The following is a 19,068-nucleotide window of genomic DNA, read 5'->3' on the forward strand; positions in this document are numbered from 1 at the left end:
ATAAATGAATGACAATTTTCTCTTTCTTTCTATTTGTCATGTTTAAAACCAGGTGTGGCAGTGTGGGGGCAGTGTTGAGGTCCTGCCTTGCGCTCGCATCGCCCACATCGAGCGTGCTCATAAACCCTACACTGAGGACCTGACATCTCACGTTCGGCGAAATGCTCTCAGAGTTGCAGAAGTTTGGATGGATGAGTTTAAGAGCCATGTCTACATGGCCTGGAATATTCCCCAGGAGGTTTGTGATCATATTAATCATGTTGTTTTTCTAACAAGCATAGGTCACAGATCACACGTATTAACTTGGTGAATTAGTAAAATTCCAACTTACAAGGTAGGTCTTGATGTGATATACCATTACAGTAGTTTATTTGTAGTATCACATAGGTGTTACAGTACAGTTGATTACTGTGTCTAGTCATATACAATACAAATGTATCATTATTTTTTTTGTTTTATATTCATCAAAAATATGACTGTATTTGTTTTCTGTTTTGAATAGTAAACCAAAAAGTTTAAAATCTGATAAAAATTTTCCATAATACAAACAACTGTGTGAAAATCAGGCTTTAAAACTACAGTGCCATTTACCACTTGGTAGTTCAACTGTTATTTGATCACTTTAAGGGACTCTGATGTATAATGAGCAGCTCCTTTTAAGTTGCCATTTTATAGGTAAGGATTACATTTTTGGCATTAGGCATTTACTAGATGGGTTACCATAGATATGCAGATAAGAAATGGAAAGAGAAGTTGAAGTTATATGGTATGCGACTTGACCACTAGGCCATTAAGATGGGAATGGAAGAGTACTCAGAGCTGTGCTTTCTACTAGAAAACTTTTTTTACTGCTCTGAACACAGTATTTGTGCATATTATTTATAATAATATTTGTGCAGGGACATAAAATCTGGGTAAAGATCTGTTTATTACAGTAAACCAAATCGTTTCTTTTAAAAAAGTATGGTTATTTTTTGTTGACAAGCAATTAATATCAAAAACCACAAGTTTGGCCATGTTGCATGGTTTCTAAACCTTGTCAGTATGTTCATGTGTCCCATTTTTCAAATGGCAGATGTCAGCTACAAACTGGCTGCAGGTTTAATTGACAGATGGCAGAACCATTGAGACTTCATATGTGCAGAAAAAGAAAAAAACACTCTGCCTCAGTATCACAAGTGAGCGTATTACAGTATACTGTAGGTGTCATCGTATCAGTAACATGTTGCCAAAGACCACATCACAGTATGTGGCAATAGTGATTATTTGTCCCATAGAGAAATAAAACGACAACAAGATGAGCTTCAGTCTTAGTTTGTCAAAGCTTGATTTATAGCTTGCTTTTTTTTTCTTTTTCTTTTGTCTTGTTGTTGTTTTGTCATTATAACCTTTTTTGTATCACAATCCAAAGGGAGCATACAGAAGTCCAAGTCAGATGTGCAAAAATGATGCACAAACCCACAAATATAATTACAATTGGTGTCAGCCAATACCATCATAAATCTACAGGACCAACAGGCAGATCCATTCTCCAGCCACTTAATGTAAATGTTAGGGGGTTGAATGTCATCTGTTATCAGCTGCAGTCCTCCCATCACAGATGTTTAGTTGAATCATGCCCCTGGCACCTCCAGAGGGCTCAAATGAAATGATTTCTTGTCACTTACAGAATGGCCTGAATTAAAATACGTGCCACGGAATAAATAAATACTTAATATGATTCAATAAAATGGTCTAAACGGAGAAATTGGCACTTAGAAATTTAATGCAAAGAACTACAATAAAATTTTAAAAGATTAATTAAAGAAACTAACTGAATTACAGCTGTGACTTGGGAGCAAAATAATTAATAATAAAGAAAGAACAAGCGTACAAAAGTGCATAATGTATTTTATTCAATTATGTATTTCTTAGCAGAAATGCAATCGATTCATTTATTTTTGACGCTTTATTGTATTATTTGCGATGTTGAACAAAGACATCTGCAGTGTCAAAAACTCATATAGTACAAAATGTCTAACAGTTTGAAGAATCAACATGAATCTAACTGATACAAAATGTATATACTACAGTCTGTCTTGTCTTTTTCACAAATGCATAAGTGTTCTATTTTCAGGGTTTTCAGACGATACAGATTTTTCTTTGATCTTGAACTGGATTCAGTAAAATTGAAATAAATAATTGTACGGATTCGTCTTCTGTTAAATGTAGGATCCCTCAAAGGCTAAGTCAAATGTTTGCTCACTGAAGCTTTTTTTCTTCTCCTGCATAATCTGCTTGAATATGTAAATCCATGTTATGAATAGATGAACATCTGCAGGCAATTCTTTCAGTCAATAATGAGGCATTTAACAGAGTCTGTACTCAAGAAGCATGAAATTTAGCCCCAGCTTTAGCCCCATGAATTAACTACACAGCAAAATTGTCAGTGTTAATTTAACTCTGAGAGTGTAAAAATCAACACAGTGCCAGTGTTCATACTAAGTCCGCATCCATCTGAGTTCACTTTTTGATGTTTTTGAACATCAGAGAGCCATGTCAGCAGCGTTTGCACCCACTTCAGCTTTTGAGTTATTAAAGAGAGGAATTGGTGACATTAGATGAAATACAGTGGACGACATTGGGCGGATGGTAACAATCAGGGTAACTGTGGAAGCAGTACTCAGTTCCTTAGCTTAAGTAAAAGTATCCATATCACTGCATTAAATACTGCATTTAAAATCCTACATAAGTAAGGTAGGTAGGTAGGTTGTTTAGACCAGTGGTTTTCAAACAAGGGGTCTGGCCCCTCCGAAGGGTCACAAAATTAATCTAGGGGTAGTGAGATGATTCATGGGAAAAGAAAGAAGAAAATACTAAGTTGGAATTCATTATTCTGTATTAATTTTTGGACTTTTCTCTAATATTTGCTTATGAAATATTGGATAATTTTAGCTTTTTGGGGCTCAACAGTAAGTGAAACCATGTGAACAGAGTCCCTCTGAAACATGCCAAGAAGCCCCTAAAAAAACATTGGTGTTTTTTTAAGTCAAATATTTTGGGAGTCACGAGTTTAAGCCTAACAATCTATTATATTTTATAAACCTATCATGATTGTCTATGTACAATCTTAATCTGAAAAGTAAGTAAAGGTTTATTTATAAGGCACCTTTCAAAACAAATATTACAAAGTGCTTCATGAACAAAAGACGTCAAACAGTACAAAGCATCAAAAGATACAATAAAAACACACTTTCTCCCTAAAGAAAATTATATTTAAAAAAAACAACAAAATAATATGAAATGCAAAGAAATCAGTTAAGAAAAGCGATCGACTATAAATGGATCTTGAGGAGTTTTTTAAAAATGCCAATTGAGTTGGATGGTCTAATAGTGAAAGGTAAAGTATTCCAAAGTTTACATGCAAAGACAGCAAATACACAGTCTCCCTTGATTTTAAATCCATCCCTGGGAATATCTAGAAGGCACTGATTAGCTGACCTGAGAGACTAGGTTTCTGTATGGGCACAACAATTCAGGGACGTCTCCAGGGGCTTCAACATGAAGAGCTTGATAGGCAATAACTAAGATTTTATATTTGATTCTAAATTCCACTGGTAGCCAAAAGAGGCCAACACTGGAGAAATGTGCTCCCTGCACTTTGACTTAGTAAGAAGATGGGCTGCAGCATTTTGAACCAGCTTCAGAGGACTAAGGCAAGAGTATAAAGAATTACAGTAATCAAGGCACACAGACACAAAAGCTTGAATTAGTTTTTCAGCCCAATTCAAAAGATAGAATATGACTGATCTTAGAAATATTGCTTAACTGCAAAAAAGCGTGATTGCACAAGCTTCGTAACATGCATGGAAAATTTAGACCGGAATTAAAAGTTATGCCTAATTTTTGTTATTTGATATTTATAGTCAAAGGTCCCAGGGTTTGTGGCAGGGTATTTTGAGCGCTATTGGGGCTTATAATGAGGACTCATTCATTCATTCACTTTTCAAAAATGTTGAGACATCCACTATCTCATGGCTTTCAGGCAGTCATTTAGGTTGGTGAAATTACTGAGATCCTAACATTTCACTGACAAGTATAACAGAGTGTCATCTGCATTAAAAAGATAAGATATATTAAAATGGCAAATTAAAAATCCCAATGGTAAGATATAGATAGAAAATGAAATAGGTCCAAGAAAAGACCCTTGAGGCACTCCATAGTCCAAAAGCAGCAGTGTCAAGTAATCAGTTACTACATTCACCAGATAAATGTAGCGGAGTAAAACAGTACATTTTCTTCTGAAACTCAGTGAAATAGAAGTCTAAAAGAGCATAAAATGGAGATACTCAAAATGATGTACAAGTACCTCGAAACTGCAATTAAGTTCAGTACTTGAGCAAATGTTCTTTACATCACTGGTAACATGAGACTGGCCCTGAGTGTGGCTGTGTCATGGGGCATCTGGAATAATACAGTAGATGGTTTCCAAGAACAGGAAAAAATCAAAACCCTATAGAGGCAATTCAGATACATAACGAATGGCAATACAAAGTTCCTTAATGGCCCGTTATCTGAGTCATTTCTTCACAAACCACAGTTAATCAATTTTATGCTTTTGTGCATCTATGTGTGTCTCTCTCTGTGTTTGCATGTATGGTTGTGGCTGTTGAATGAACCCAGGACTCAGGGATTGATATTGGTGATATCTCTGAGAGGAAGGCCCTGAGGAAGAGGCTGCAGTGTAAAACTTTCCGATGGTACCTGGTCAACATCTACCCTGAGATGAGGATGTACAGCGACACCATCGCATATGGAGTAGTAAGCCGCTGCCTCGCTCCTCATCCCAAATTCAATTCAGTGCCGCAAAAGCCAAAACAAGGCTAAACCGTGCCTGAGCAAATCATTCTAATCCCTTGTGTCGGGATCCGGATGGCTGCACACAAACAGTTCACAAAGATGAGGTTTGCTGCAGCAACTTTGACTCTTTCCTTCTCTCTTAAAATGTTAGAGTAGGAATTTTCTGTTGTGATGGAAATACATACATAGCTACATAAATATCTAGATTAATTGAGGCTAATTTTAAATATAGATGTAGAGGGCTTTCCAGCAGAATTTTACTAGTCAGAAAAGCCAGAAAAACTGACAACTAACAGGGCATGCTGGCAGTGTTTCTATTTGCCCATTCCTAGTTGTTCTCAAACAGCTTTATTTCCACGGTCGTCCCAACCTGCATCACTGTGTTTCATCCAAATACACAGTGACACACAGACCGCAGTATTATGGCACTTGTCTCTATGTCGTATGGGTGATTTTTTTTTCCTTGTACAAACTGACTAGTGGTGGATGGATATAGTGAGGAAATAGGCCAGCCTCATTACATTCATTTCTCCAAGTTAGTTGACCTCATTATTCTGTATTTGTGACATGTATTTGATGGGTTAGCCGGTCTTGGTGGTTTGAGGAGTCATTGCATGAGAGCAGATCCTCATCCATGTTCACAACACAATGGAAAAAATAAAAAAATAAAAAAAAGTCATACAGCTTAATTATTTAAAGGCAGTGAAATAAAAAATGCATTCTCCAAGTTCTAATTGTTCAGTCATCTCTTGATATATGTTAAATGTATGAACAAAAAAAAAATCACTTTTTAGTGTTTTTACATCGAAATCCCTCTCTCTTCTCTTCCTGTAAAATATAATTAGCAATCAGAATGGTGTCATGGCAGAAAGTGTGCGTTTGGACTAAGACTCCTACAGTTTACAGCCATCCTAGCGGCTCTGTGAGATTGTACTGAGGCACAGCAGTGTTTTGAGCAAACATGCTGATCTTTAGTAGGTATAATGTTACCATCGTATTTAATCTTGTTAAGTTGCTAACCTTGTCATAAACCAAAGTATTTGACAAATTGAAAATTTGAACTGATGATGGCACAAGAGGAAAAGTCAGGAGATCATCAAAGTTAATACAATTCATCCGGGAGAAGACATTAATGTGTGCAACAAATTTCATGACAATCCAACCAACAATTGTTAAGATATTTCTTTGAAACCACAAATGTCATCCTCAGGGTGGTGCAGGAGGAAAAGTCCGAGGAGTCGTTAGGATTAATCCTCCTGCGATCATGAATGTCTGTATAAGATTTCATGGGAATCCATCCAATAGTCAGTCTAGGTCAAAGTGGTGGACCGACCCACAGGCCGACATTGCCATTCCTAGAGCCATGCCACAAGTATGGCTAAATATGCTTTTGTTGGCAAAAACGTTGTCCACATTTCCAAAGAATGTGTTTGCGGTCTTATTTATTCATTTCTCCCACCTCCTCCCCCTCCTGATTTAAAAATGTGGGTGAGGGAGGTGTGGGTGGAGGCCAACTGTTCTCTACAGCTCTGTATCTCACTATAGCCCACATTGGAGCAGTCCAATCAAATCGGAGGGATTTGATTTAAATCTCTCTAGTAACTATCCTCAGCGAATTATTACATTCCATTCAGATATATGTCACATTAGAGAAGCTAAAGATGCTCTATCTGCTATTTCAATGTGACCTCAAGCCACTGTTTTCCCCACAGGTATCACTTAGTGTTGCATATTCTCTGTTTTTTCACTCAAACAGAAGACATTTTTAGACCTGAGCTGTTGCATGGCACCATGTGAAGCCTGTGGATTGAATGATTATTAGATAGAAGTAGACATCCCTGAGCCATTGGGGAGCTGAATCATCCCTAGCTGTGTTCTTTTGATCTCACATCTTTACCTAATTCACTCTTCATACAAACCACAATCCCTATGGTGCAGTTTGTATCTCGCAATCAGGCAGACCTTTGTCATGACAAGCATGAATAACCCTCTGGGCCTCAGAGTCATGTTCATCAAGCGTAAAGCTTTTTTTATACAGAAAAAGTGAATTTAAGCGCATTCAGAGTATGATTTGTGTTTTAGATGTTTCAACCTGCTCAGGTCTAGCTTCTTCTGTAATTTTTCTGTAAATATTCTTTAATATTTTTATTCTGTTTATGTGAATCCCAGTGAAGATAATTATTTGACGCGGGTATTGGATTGTTACTGCTGGATGTAAACATCTTTCTTCTTTCTCTTTTTTGGTTTTTAACACTTGTCAGAGCTCACACAGTAAACATCGCAGCATGCAGCTCTTAATGCTTGGATAATAATTTCTTTCCCCTGAAGTAGAAATAATGTGCTGCAGAGTTAGAGAGAGAGTAGGTGGGAGATGCATCTTTCTCGCTCTCAGTGTGTTTTGTCAGGAATTATCTTTTACCTTTGTTCGAAATCCATCAAAAAATCAAACAGGCAGCACTACTCTGCAGAGCACCATGCTTTATTCACCAAAGCTAACATTTTCTTGCCTTCATCAGATTGGTGTCTAAGGTTTTCATTTTCTTTATAAAAAAACATTTCTGTCACTCACTTTACCATCCATCGTTCCTGGTCCCATTTTATAGTGTTTATTGCAACAGATATTATGATATTTTCCTTTGGTAATTTGGTAATTCTGGCCACTTGATCCCACAAATTCAGTGAAAAATCTATGACATACTCTGCCCACGAACTCTGCTGCATCTGCTGATGCCTCATTAAACTAATGTTAAGCTAGCAGGTCAAATGGCTTTTAACCGCAGTCTTAGCCATCAGCGAAGTTGCAGACTTTGAGGGATCTAAAGTCACTCAATTCAATTTCGCCTAGTAAAAAAGCATTTTTATTTGTAATATTTTTGTTTGGCCGAATTCTCTGGCCCCTCCCTAACCATGATGTAATAGCAAGAGTCTGAGGTCTATGTATGGCTGTATTAAGAGAGCTGGATTCAGCATCACCACCCAGACTTGCTGCCAATTTTTACCAGTAACCGCTCTCAGTATTGTAGCAAAAAAAATCAACTGCAGCCGAAAAACCATTCCCCATAGACTACCATTATAAAAGAAATGTCAGTAAAACTGCTGACAAGATACCTCGAACTACAAACAAGGTCGGTTTCAGGCACTTGTTAAACGTATTAAACGCCACTTTATAACAGATAGGCTTTAAGGAGTCTGACAGTAGCCTCTATTGGCTGGCTAGTTCTGTCTAACCGTGCTAAAAGTCTGTCAGCGCTACACTGAGAAAATAGTCAGCGAGGTCCTCCTCACCCTCACCCAGTCACCCATTATGTAGCCGTGATTTTGAACATTTTTTAAAAATTCTGGGAGAGAGGCTTCCAGCAGAATTTGAGGGTGTAGTTACCCTTAGGGACTCAAAACTTCTCAAAAGCTAATGTGCTTCGTCAGGACTGTGTGAATGTGGCCCCACCCACTTTAAATCAGTGAAAAGAGCACAGAGAAAAATATAGAAATATAGAAAAAACAAAACTGTTCTAAGTTTGTTCAGAATGATGAGGTTCTAAGGACCTCATCGTTTATAATGAGAAGCTGATTGAGAAAACAGGTTTTCAGGGCCTTCAACACATCTATCCCTCAACTAACTTTCTAATTGTTCTCAAAAAATCCTGTCCTTAGAGAAAATGTAATCAGCAGGAACAGAAGGTCCTCCATTTTTTTCCTTTCAGTGTTCTTTGTGCCTTTGTCAATACATTTGGCAGGGTGAATAAAGTATGGTGTTTTAGAAAGGAATTGTGCAACGTGTTTATTTTAATTGTAATAGACTTAAACTGAAGTGCACACTGATTTGCATCTTGCTGGTGTGCGTGCTCAGAGTTAGACACAATTTTTCATAGTCACAGGGTATCAAAAGTTCACATGAACAACTTAATCCGATTCATACTTTTACCTGTTGATAGCTGGGTCAGTTTGTGCAGGTGAACACTGTCATATTACTGATTTTAACTCCTGACAAACCATATCTTTTGTTTCTTCGTCTGTTTATGTGTGCCTGTGTTTGTGACTATGTGTGTTTTTCTTTGTCTGTCAGCTGAAAAACTCTCTGAAGAATGATCTGTGTCTGGACCAGGGGCCTGACAATGACAATGTCCCCATCCTGTATCTCTGTCACGGGATGACACCTCAGGTTAGATTACTCCTGAGCCTTCTCTCTTTCTCTGCACAACTGTTTCATGCAGCATGAAGCGTATAGCCAGATTTAATATATCACCTCTATATGTTATTTCCATCTTGGGTTATTCTTCCTCAGTAAAACCTTTTCCATCAAGAAGAAAAATGACTCGCCTTTCTTCTGCTTTTAGATTGGATCAAACTCAGTAGCCTTATCTCATAAAACATGATCAAGTTTTCTATTTTGCCATTTACAGAAACAGTCCTTGATGTTTTAAAATACATATTAAACTTATCCCCATTTTTCATACAGCTCCATTTAGGGTTGACATGTCCCAACTGAATCCAGCTCAGAATAAAATACCACATTATTGACTAAACGCAGTGTGAAATTCTGTTTTTAAGTCGTTTTAGAAGATTTGAACATTTGTGTCTGTCTCTTCCTTTCTTCGGTTTAATGTCAAAAGGTTTATTTTCTTATTATCACATAGACATTTAAAGGTTATAAAGTAAAACAGTAAAAGATTCCGATTCAGGCAAACAAGGCAGCTGCTTACCTATTATACTGTATGTGATTTTCATCAATGTTTATAAGTGTAAGATGGACTACTTATTCAGGATATATCTGAGCCCAAATCTCAGGGAGTTTAAGTGTCTTCAAATGTTAGCACAGCTAATTATCATTTACTTTCTCCAGCCTCCTCCAGCTTCTATCGATCCCTCCGTCCCATTATGTCTGAGCAGATTGTTTTCAGAGATTGTTTAACCTTGCTGTGATAGTTGTAAACTTGTCTTATAGAGTGAGGCTTGATCTCACATTATCCCTCTCAATTCAAATTATTCTATTGGGTGTTTCAAACACTTTACGCCTGTATTGAAATTTACACCTCAATGCAAATTAAAGCTGATTCATGAGATATCTGTTAATGAGAAATCTGTATAAACTTATTAAGATCCTTTCCTTAAAATACTCATAAGTCAACTTCTGCAGCCGTTTCTGAGACCTAGATAACTTTAAAACATGCTAATTATAAATATGTTATATGCTATAAATCTCTCATAAATCCAGGCATATCAAACAAAGGCTTGGAGTTGCACCAGCATTCTTAATGAGATTAGGGATATTCTCTGCAAGACAAATCTAGTTCTATTTTTATGTTTCAGTGTTAAATCATCGAGAGGAATTAGCCCCTGGATTTTCTCTATAATGATACAGATACATAGACTGTTGCAAATGTTTGCTGTAGTCAGTCGAAATGTGCCATTGTATGTGCCAGCTACTTTCCATTGATGGTGCTTTGGGAAAGCTAGACTTTGTATCTGAGGTGCTGCGGTAAATGCAGTGCATCATGTGCTGAAAGAAAAATTGCAGAGGCACACATGAAAGGAAGAGTATTACAAAGCTTACAGTCCAACAACTGACTTTACAAGAGCATGTTGTCAGCAAACATATATTACAGCACTTCAGCCCAAGCAGTAATAAAACATACCGATTTAAGCACAGCAACAATTGAGGAACCTCAAACACATACAGCCTGGCAGCCCGCGCCGCTCCATAAATGAGCAACACAAACAAAAAAAAAATCACACTTGTCAGATTGTTAAACAACTAGTGTGAAGGAGGCACGAGGCTGCTTGGGCATTATCAGACAAATAAGATTAGAGTAAAAGAAGGAGAAGAGCAAAAGTAAGACAGGCAGCAGAATAAGAAACGTTGCCCTGATTTCTGATTTTAATAAAAGAAAATATATTGGGGCAACTGAGTCAGAAAAGAAACTTTTCCATGGTCCCAATTATCATTTTGGTTCTACAAACCAATTAATGTGCACTCCCTTGAATTATGTTTTCATTAAAAGTTTGTTGAAGCTGCCATTGGTGGAAGAAGTACTCAGATCCTTTACTTGATTGAATGTACCAGTAAAACGATGTAAAAAAAAAAACTCTACTTTAGAAGCACACTATTATCATCAAAATTTACTAAAAGTGTCAAGAGTAAATGCACTCGTTCTGCAGAAAACGGGCCATTCTAATTGATTAATTATTATTTATGACATTATTAGATTGTTAATGAAGATGCATCAGTGTTTATTTAACATTTCACTGTTGTGGCTGACCGAGGTGGAGCTAATTTTGACTATTTCATACAGTATATACTGTAGTGAGATACTCTGCTCTCTGTGAGAGAAAAGAGGGAAAATATAATATGGATATAATATGGATATAATATGGATAAGTTGATGTCTCAAACAGTTGTTTAACTGTCTCTTTGGTAAAACTGCTAACAAATCACAGGCATGCGAAGGTGCCCCAAACCGGACATTGTTTTTCTTTAAGGGGTCACAGGCCAAACTGTTTTAGAGCCACCGGTTTGAGCTTTAACAATGCATTGTTTTTCACAAGCCTATCCTATATTTTTCTGTAAAATCCGTAAAGCAGTAATTATAGCTGTTACAAAAGGTGAAGTAAAAGTTTTCTTAAGTAAAGTACAAGTACTTCTTTTCCACTGCTGTAAGATGCACCAATTAGCGATTTCATATAATCATATACAGTAAATCCTTGTTTTTTTCATAGCTTATCACTCTGTGTGCACTACACAAAACTAAAGCCAGTGTTATGCCAATAAACTCTAAGCACCGTGTTGTAAATAAAATCAACAATGTCCCTCTCTCTCTCTCCCCTCTCTCTCTCATGCTTATACCACTAAGTCTTTTTCTTTGTGAATACACACAGGCTTCTCCTGCATCATTTTTGCAAATGATTTTCAGTTTTTTTTTTCAGCTTAATATGAGCAAACAACTGCCCTCCAAAAAGCAGTTGGGAAGGATTCCATCAGAGAGTGCAAAATTATTCGGGTTGTCTTCCCCTTCCTGAATTAATCATGAGCTTTCTTTTGTGCGCCTTGCCTTGTCTTTCCTTGTCCTCCATTCCGTCAGGATAGCTGTATAAATACACATATTTAGTGTATGTAAATCAACCTCATAGATGTCTCTCTCATAGTAAAGACAACGCAAGAACAAGTTTCATTTGCTGCATAATTTATTACCTGTATGGTCAAATACAGCTCTGGAAGGGCCATTATCTAAATGTCAAGCCCAGCTGTCTGAACATTCAGTATACAGAGCCACACAGTTTGTTCACAGCAGAATGTGGTGTTTCTTGCAGAATGTGTACTACACCAGTGCTCAGCAGCTGCACATTGGGCTCCTCAGTCCCACCGTTGATGACGACGACAACAAGTGCCTGGTGGATGTGAATAGCAGACCTCGCCTCATCGAGTGCAGCTATGCAGCAGCCAAACGCATGAAGCTCCACTGGCTCTTCACTCAGGTGACAACACATGACACAGCCCCACACGTGGTCGGAAGACACACGGTTAACATTCAGTTTGCTCTTGATATTCAGCCGTAGTTATGGTTATTTGTCAAACGTGACAGAAAAATGAACCGTGGAGGTAGCGTTTAATCATGCAAGTGGTTTAATTAACTGTTTGACCGGAGTTCCCCTAAATCCTGCAACTCATTTAGACATGAAGAGTCATTGAAACTAAATGATTGTCTTTCTTCATCAGCAGCTCTGTGTTTTCAAACTTTGTTTTAACACAACAAGAAGCCACCTCACGACATGCCCCATGACAGTGGGTGAATTGGATTTCCAGCATGCTTTGATTTGGGCTCAAAAGGCCTCATAGTGTTGTCTGCTAAGCTTTCAGTGCAGTGTTAATTGTAGATTTTGTTCCTCTTTTCACCAAATACGTATAAAATCCATATGTGCTTCATATTATATATTCTTTTGACCATGTCTCCTCTGGACTGCCACTACAGGTTGTGTGGTTTTATAGTGTAATGGCCACTTAATGTGAAAAGGTTTTACATGCTTGAACTCATGTGTCAAATCTCCTCACACTGAACTTATGTGGTTATTTACTTTGTATAATCCAATATGTGGGATGAGGTCGTAACAGCAAGGCTGGAGCATATCAGGTCTCTGAAATTTGGCATCAATTACTGAACAGAGCAGTCTACAAATTAGAGACAGAGAAAGTTTTTGTTTTTTTAGTTCAAATGTTGCAACATTCTGAACAGTACCTGATTAACTGAGAATGTTTTTAATATCTATTGTCTCTCACTGGAAATGTCCTTCCAGTGAAACCTCTAAACAGTTTTGATCAGCCTTGGTTCGTGAAACGGAATGAAATGTGTGCTTGCATGTACAGATTAGTCATGAGTTTGTAGGTGCTGATTGGGAAAGCAAACACATGTTCAGTGGGTGGGACAGTATGGTTTGGTTTGCTTGTGTGATTTGTGGATATGTGTGGGTGATGCCTTTCTTATTCTGCTGTAACAAATACCTATTGTTCCTTATATAGCATAATAAATTGAATGTAAACCCTAGCAAATCATAGCATCCTAAGTCAAATAACAACCTTCCCCTATGCTATAGGCTCACATATACATTCATTAGCCAACTCCTGGAGGCTGTTTTAAGGAGCAGCAGCAAGATGTTATATAGATAACTTGGCTGAGGAAAAACCCAGAGCAGCTCCTTTTATCACTTAATGTTCCAGATTTGAAGGGATTTTGGGTTTTACTTTGGCCTCGTTCCAGACCTCTGAATAATCACCCACATCTTCCTTTCTTTTTTTTTTTTTTAAATTTTTAAGCTAGTTTTACTCAGCCAGTTACCCAAATAACACAGCAAACCCAATTCTTGGAACAGGCGACTTCTCTAAATAAGGGGGATTCAAGGTCTGACACTGTGGGCTCCCCCTCAGACAAAATCAAGACAAGTGTCTCATCTATGGTGTGGGAAAACAGTCCCAGAAGCTCCCATAAAAGAGCACTTCAACAGGGACGGAGCAGTTAACCAGACATACAGTTAATCCGCGTCCTTGAAGTCTTTTCACCTGTAAATGCCCAAAAAATGTCTAAAAAAAACTTCAATTAAAGCATCCATCTCACCTTCGTGTCGCTTGTCAAAATAAGTTTTCGAGTGTAGAAAATAAGGGGCTCATTGTTGCCCCTTGTGGCTGTCGGGAGAAAAAAAAACACCCACTACAACTGCGATTTTCCCGCCGTCCAGCCTCACGGGGCAGTAATGAGCCCATTATGGCATAGAACACCACAATGGGATGAAGAGGCCACACTAGAAAACCTACTAAGATAAGCGACACAAAAATTAGGTTTATGTTTTATCGGAAATGTTTTCAGACAGTACTTTTCAGTTTCGCAAGAGAAAATACCTACATGATGAGGACCAACTGCTTCCTTTAGCAAATAAACATTTGATTACATTTGGTGCAGCCTTTGGGATTCTACAATCAACACCTAGCCTTTTAAGTCATTCTGTATTTAAAATGTACTGTGGCATAAAACTATAAGATGGTACCTGGTTCTGTCAAAAGTTTATAAGCATAAGTTTTGTCAGAGAGAGCATCCAGGTCGGGCTAAAAACAAAGCACTTTTATTTATTCCTAAAGGTTGTAATTTTTTGATACAAGTGTCTTACCTGAAACTTAGAACACACCAACCAAGAGCATGCGGCCATCTCTGAATATGACTTAAACAGTGGTGTAGTCTACACGATACGCAGGTATATGCCGTATACCCACTCAGAAAGCGCCAGGATTTCAGTATATTCACTTAAAAATGGGAGAGGATACATAACAATGTAGATTTGTGACAGAACTTTCACTTCAGTGATTTTGTTTCACAAATGCCGGGTAGAGTGTAACTGCAGGGGAAGGCAACTCCTCCATTCACTTCCATTCATAAAATTCACCCTGTGGGCTCTTTGTCTGGATTACGAAGCGCAGAGCGTGGTGGCTTTCCATAGGATGCATTTGTGGATGCATGTACTGTATGTGTTACTGAGTGTGGTGGTGCTTATGGGGTGTTGCTCTGGGACGGTTGTATGTAGGAGGCTGGGAGGGAATCGTTACAGTATACAGTATATACAGTATATATGTTGTACTGGCCATAGGGTATACCGGGACAAATCCTGGTGGACCGTCAAAAAAATCCATAAAGTATAACGTTTTTCCTGGCCCTGTCTGTCTCTTTATCGGCCTTCCCTGTTCTCCTGTCATTCGGAGTGCACATGAGCGTGTTGTGTGAGTGTTCTGGGACTGTGTCTTCTATAGTGTACATGTTTAATCCACAAGCGACCCTTTCCAGTCTTTGAAAACAAGTCCTGTGGAAATTGTGTCTGCATCTAAACATTTATCAGTAACATTTTTTTCATCTCATTCGCAAGTGTTGAAGTCTCTCCTAATTTGGGTTATGTTCTACACTTAAAACCTTATAGGCAAAATAAAAATAAATATAGAAATTACCTCTTCATGTTCTCGTTTCTCAGTGGAATGTCATAATGATTGAGCTTGAAGGTTCGTTGTTGACTTTGCAAACAGCAGCATAAGAAAATAATAGCTCTGCTTCCGGAGCTTTCAACCACGTCCTGTGGGCTTCGTCAGCACATGGAGTTGCTCAGTTGTCATGGAGATGGTGTAGTTGTTATCACATCATAAAATATTCTAAACTAATATCATCATCATCTTTGCGGTTCACTCATACACACCTCAGCCCAAAGCCGGTGTACCCAGAATGGAGATTCAGTACACAAAGGATCTAAAATGGATCTGGTTTTATACAGCTGACACACTTTAGTTTAATGTCTTGATCACACTTATGGGCTGGCTCGGGGCATCTCTACATATTGTTCCATAAATGCCTACTTCCAACAGTTATTACTATCTATAAAAAATGTCTCTTGGACCTCAGAAACAGGCCAAACTCTTGTGGAAACACAGAAAGAATAATTTAGCTCATAGTCTGTACATCCAGTCCGATTCTTAAGTCTTTTTTGCTCCCATATCGCTCTGCATTCCTCTAGTAGTATTGGAAAGAGCTCTCTCCTCACAGCTCTCGCCTCACAGCTCTCTCCTCACAGCTCTCTCCTCACAGCTCTCGCCTCACAGCTCTCGCCTCACAGCTCTCTCCTCACAGCTCTCCCCACACTGTACTGAGTGTTGATAGTCTCCTCTTCAGTCATTTGCCCTTTGTCAGCCCTGATACTGTGATGAGAAAATCCTGCCTCATTTCATCAGCACATGCGGGAATATTTTTGCTGAGCTGATAGGCTCACTCTGTTCAGACTCTGGCAACAGATGTCATATTAAAGTTTGTAAATTGTTGTACCTTACTTTCTTTTTGCATTAAGGGTTTTGCTCTTCCTTCAGGCTCCATACAGTCGTGACCATAAGAACTTGGACAGTTACACTTTTCGTGTTCTTCAGGCTCTGTGCTTCAGCACATTCAGTTTGAAATAAAATAAGGGATACTATATTAAAGCACTTTGACACACAGTGCCCAAAGTTTAGGGGTTCAAAAGTAATTGGACAGATACACATTAAGTCAGCAATTGGATTGCAGAGACCCCGCAATAAGCAAGAGCTGAAGGTGGCTGCAGTCAAGCCCTGGGAGAGCATCACCAGGGAAGATACAAAGTGTGTGCTGATGCCTGTGGGCAAAAGACTTACGACAGTGATTGACTGCAAATGGTTTTCCACAAAATATTAAATATGAGGATTTTTGTTTGACTTTGTGTCTATTACTTTCGAACCCCTAAACTTTGGCCACTATGTGTTTAACGGCCTATATCTCCCACACACTTTTTTCTATATTGATGTAAACCCACTCTAAGTAAAGCTGAGTCTTGGCACTTTAATGTAGTATCCATTATTTTATTTCAAACTGAAAGTGGGGAAACTCAGAAGAACAAAGAATGTGTAACTGTCCAAATACTTACAGTCTGGACTGCATTTCTCATTTTCCCATAAATCAAAGACTTAAATGTTTTTTAAATAATTGATTTTACACAATATTGTAATGTTTGGAAACTTGATATGAGGGCTCCTTTGTTTCAGTTTCTCTTCCACCTCAGTAACAGATGTTTTTGTCTCTGTTCATCTGTCCGTTTTGTGTATGCATCTTTTTTACTCTTTTGATACAGTCTATTCATCCTGTGTATTCTCTCACAATCTTGGCGTTGCTCGGATGAAAGCTAATGACTACACGGGCAATTGCATTGTTGTTTTTGCCTTGAACTCACGTCGATGCTATCTGGTGGGCCCAGTGAAGATGGCAGTGTGAACCAGCCCAAAACGCCCGGAGCTTAGGGTGCTTTGGCCGCTCACATCCGTATCCATTCACAGCAGTTTGGGTTTAAAAGGAGGCGAGTTATTCTGTGCACACAAATTGTTCTTCGGGAGCGCAGCACAGTTTTAACCAGCCTGCTTTTATCTTTTCAGGGAGGATCCATTCAGAACAGGAAATCAAAGAGATGCCTAGAGCTTGTAGCGAGCAGCGACAATGAGTTCGGCTACCAACTGGCTCTGCAGAAATGCACCGGACAGAAATGGTTCATCACAAACGTGCTGTTTAGCAGCTCGTTATGATCGACTGCGGAAAGGAACACCTGCGTGAATAGCACACTGGACTGGATGAAGTTGGGGTTTATTTTTGTGTGTGAGCACATGTGTACGCATTTGTCGGCGTGTGTGAAAGGCGAAGAAGGCTGAGTGGTTGAGCACATTCATTTTTAGCACCACAATGTCCTCTGATGAGCAGTTGACATCACATCATAAATGTTAAACATTTTATTTGCCTACAGGATCAGCCATAGCTGGTGGATATTTGCAGATGTGAGAAGGTAGTATATTTAGTATATTTTGTTGTATATACAGTGCAGCCAGATTTTCGTTGATTTAAAAGATGTAATGGGTTCAATATGTTTTTGTACTTTGTTCATATTTGCTACTGTGTAGCAAGCTTTCTGAACCTGTCCCTGCTGTAATTATTTTATTTTAGTGTCTCAGGTTTGTAGGTTTATTATGCGATTCAGCTTTACAGTTGTGGGAAAATGTTGGAATCAATCTGAAAACAATAGATAATTTTCTAAATGTAAATATTTCAAATATTTGTAATATATATCAGTAAAATAACTGATGTAAACTACTGAGTGGAAGTGCCTCTTTTCTTTTGTTGTTAAAGGCACAATTTGTTATTTAAATCTTAACAAAAAAGGTCACCCTGTCATTGAAATTGAAAGGACTGGAATCTGCTGTCAATCTCAAATAGATTTTGGATTTTCAAAACTTTTTGATCAGCACCGAGAGTTCAATATACTGCAAATAAGGAAAACACCAGCAAATATATAAAACATAAGCAAATGAAGAAAACCTCTTCACCTCACCATTTTGACAACACAAATGCACCAAAATAAAATACACAGCAAATTCGGACAGCACAAACAAATACAGAAAACCGAAGCAAATACAGATAAAACAAAAGACATTTGCAGGGGACCAAAAAAAAAAACTGATCACACCCAGGTTTGTGGCTCATGGAGTTACATATGACTTAGCATGATATGAGCTGTTTTAGCCTGTACGCTGCGCACTCACACATACACACACACACACACACACACACACACACACACACACACACACACACACACACACACACACACACACACTATTTAAGATTCAATAATATGTGACTCATTGTATTCAGAATGTTAAAACTGAAATAAACTTAAATTGTCAAATCATTTTCCAGCACAACTGGCAATAGTCAACTTAAAGGATAAGTTCAGATTTTTCACGTCTGTCTTACAACAACAACAGTGAGGTGTCCATATGAACATATAAAACAGGTTTTGTTCACTGTAATTGCTCCTCCTGTTCATACTGGCTATTAAGAGATACCTTCCTAATGTGATTCATGGACAAAATCCATGGACACAAAAAATTGCGAACATATCCTTTAAGTGCATTTCTGTTTGATTGTGGTTTCTGAATTTGGTTGTTTTGTTTGTATCGGCAGCAATTGTTGTTATGCCGTTTTGTCCAATTGGGGATGTTTTTCTTCTTGTGCTTGTGCTACGTCTATTTGCATGTGTTCTCTTAAGTTGCAGAGTGTCGAACTGTCAGAGCCACCACAGATTTGGCCTTCAAAAGGGGCCTTTTACTGAATAATGTACACCCATACAGACTAATGTACATGCACGCATACAGCATTTAGAAAG

At 38.3% G+C, this 19,068-nt stretch overlaps 1 protein-coding gene across 1 annotated transcript in view; it reads left to right on the plus strand.

Annotated features, from left to right (window-relative positions):
• galnt18b (UDP-N-acetyl-alpha-D-galactosamine:polypeptide N-acetylgalactosaminyltransferase 18b) overlaps positions 1-17,434 on the plus strand; it is a 78,120-nt gene extending 60,686 nt beyond the window's left edge. The window contains exons 7-11 of the mRNA XM_040131312.1: positions 53-238; positions 4,663-4,800; positions 8,903-8,998; positions 12,145-12,309; positions 17,288-17,434. Of these exons, the coding sequence (XP_039987246.1) occupies positions 53-238; positions 4,663-4,800; positions 8,903-8,998; positions 12,145-12,309; positions 17,288-17,434 (732 nt within the window). The remainder of the gene's footprint in view (positions 1-52; positions 239-4,662; positions 4,801-8,902; positions 8,999-12,144; positions 12,310-17,287) is intronic.
• Positions 17,435-19,068: the final 1,634 nt, after the last annotated feature.

This window comes from Xiphias gladius, chromosome 1 (genome assembly GCF_016859285.1).
Source record: "Xiphias gladius isolate SHS-SW01 ecotype Sanya breed wild chromosome 1, ASM1685928v1, whole genome shotgun sequence".
Lineage (NCBI taxonomy): Eukaryota > Metazoa > Chordata > Actinopteri > Istiophoriformes > Xiphiidae > Xiphias > Xiphias gladius.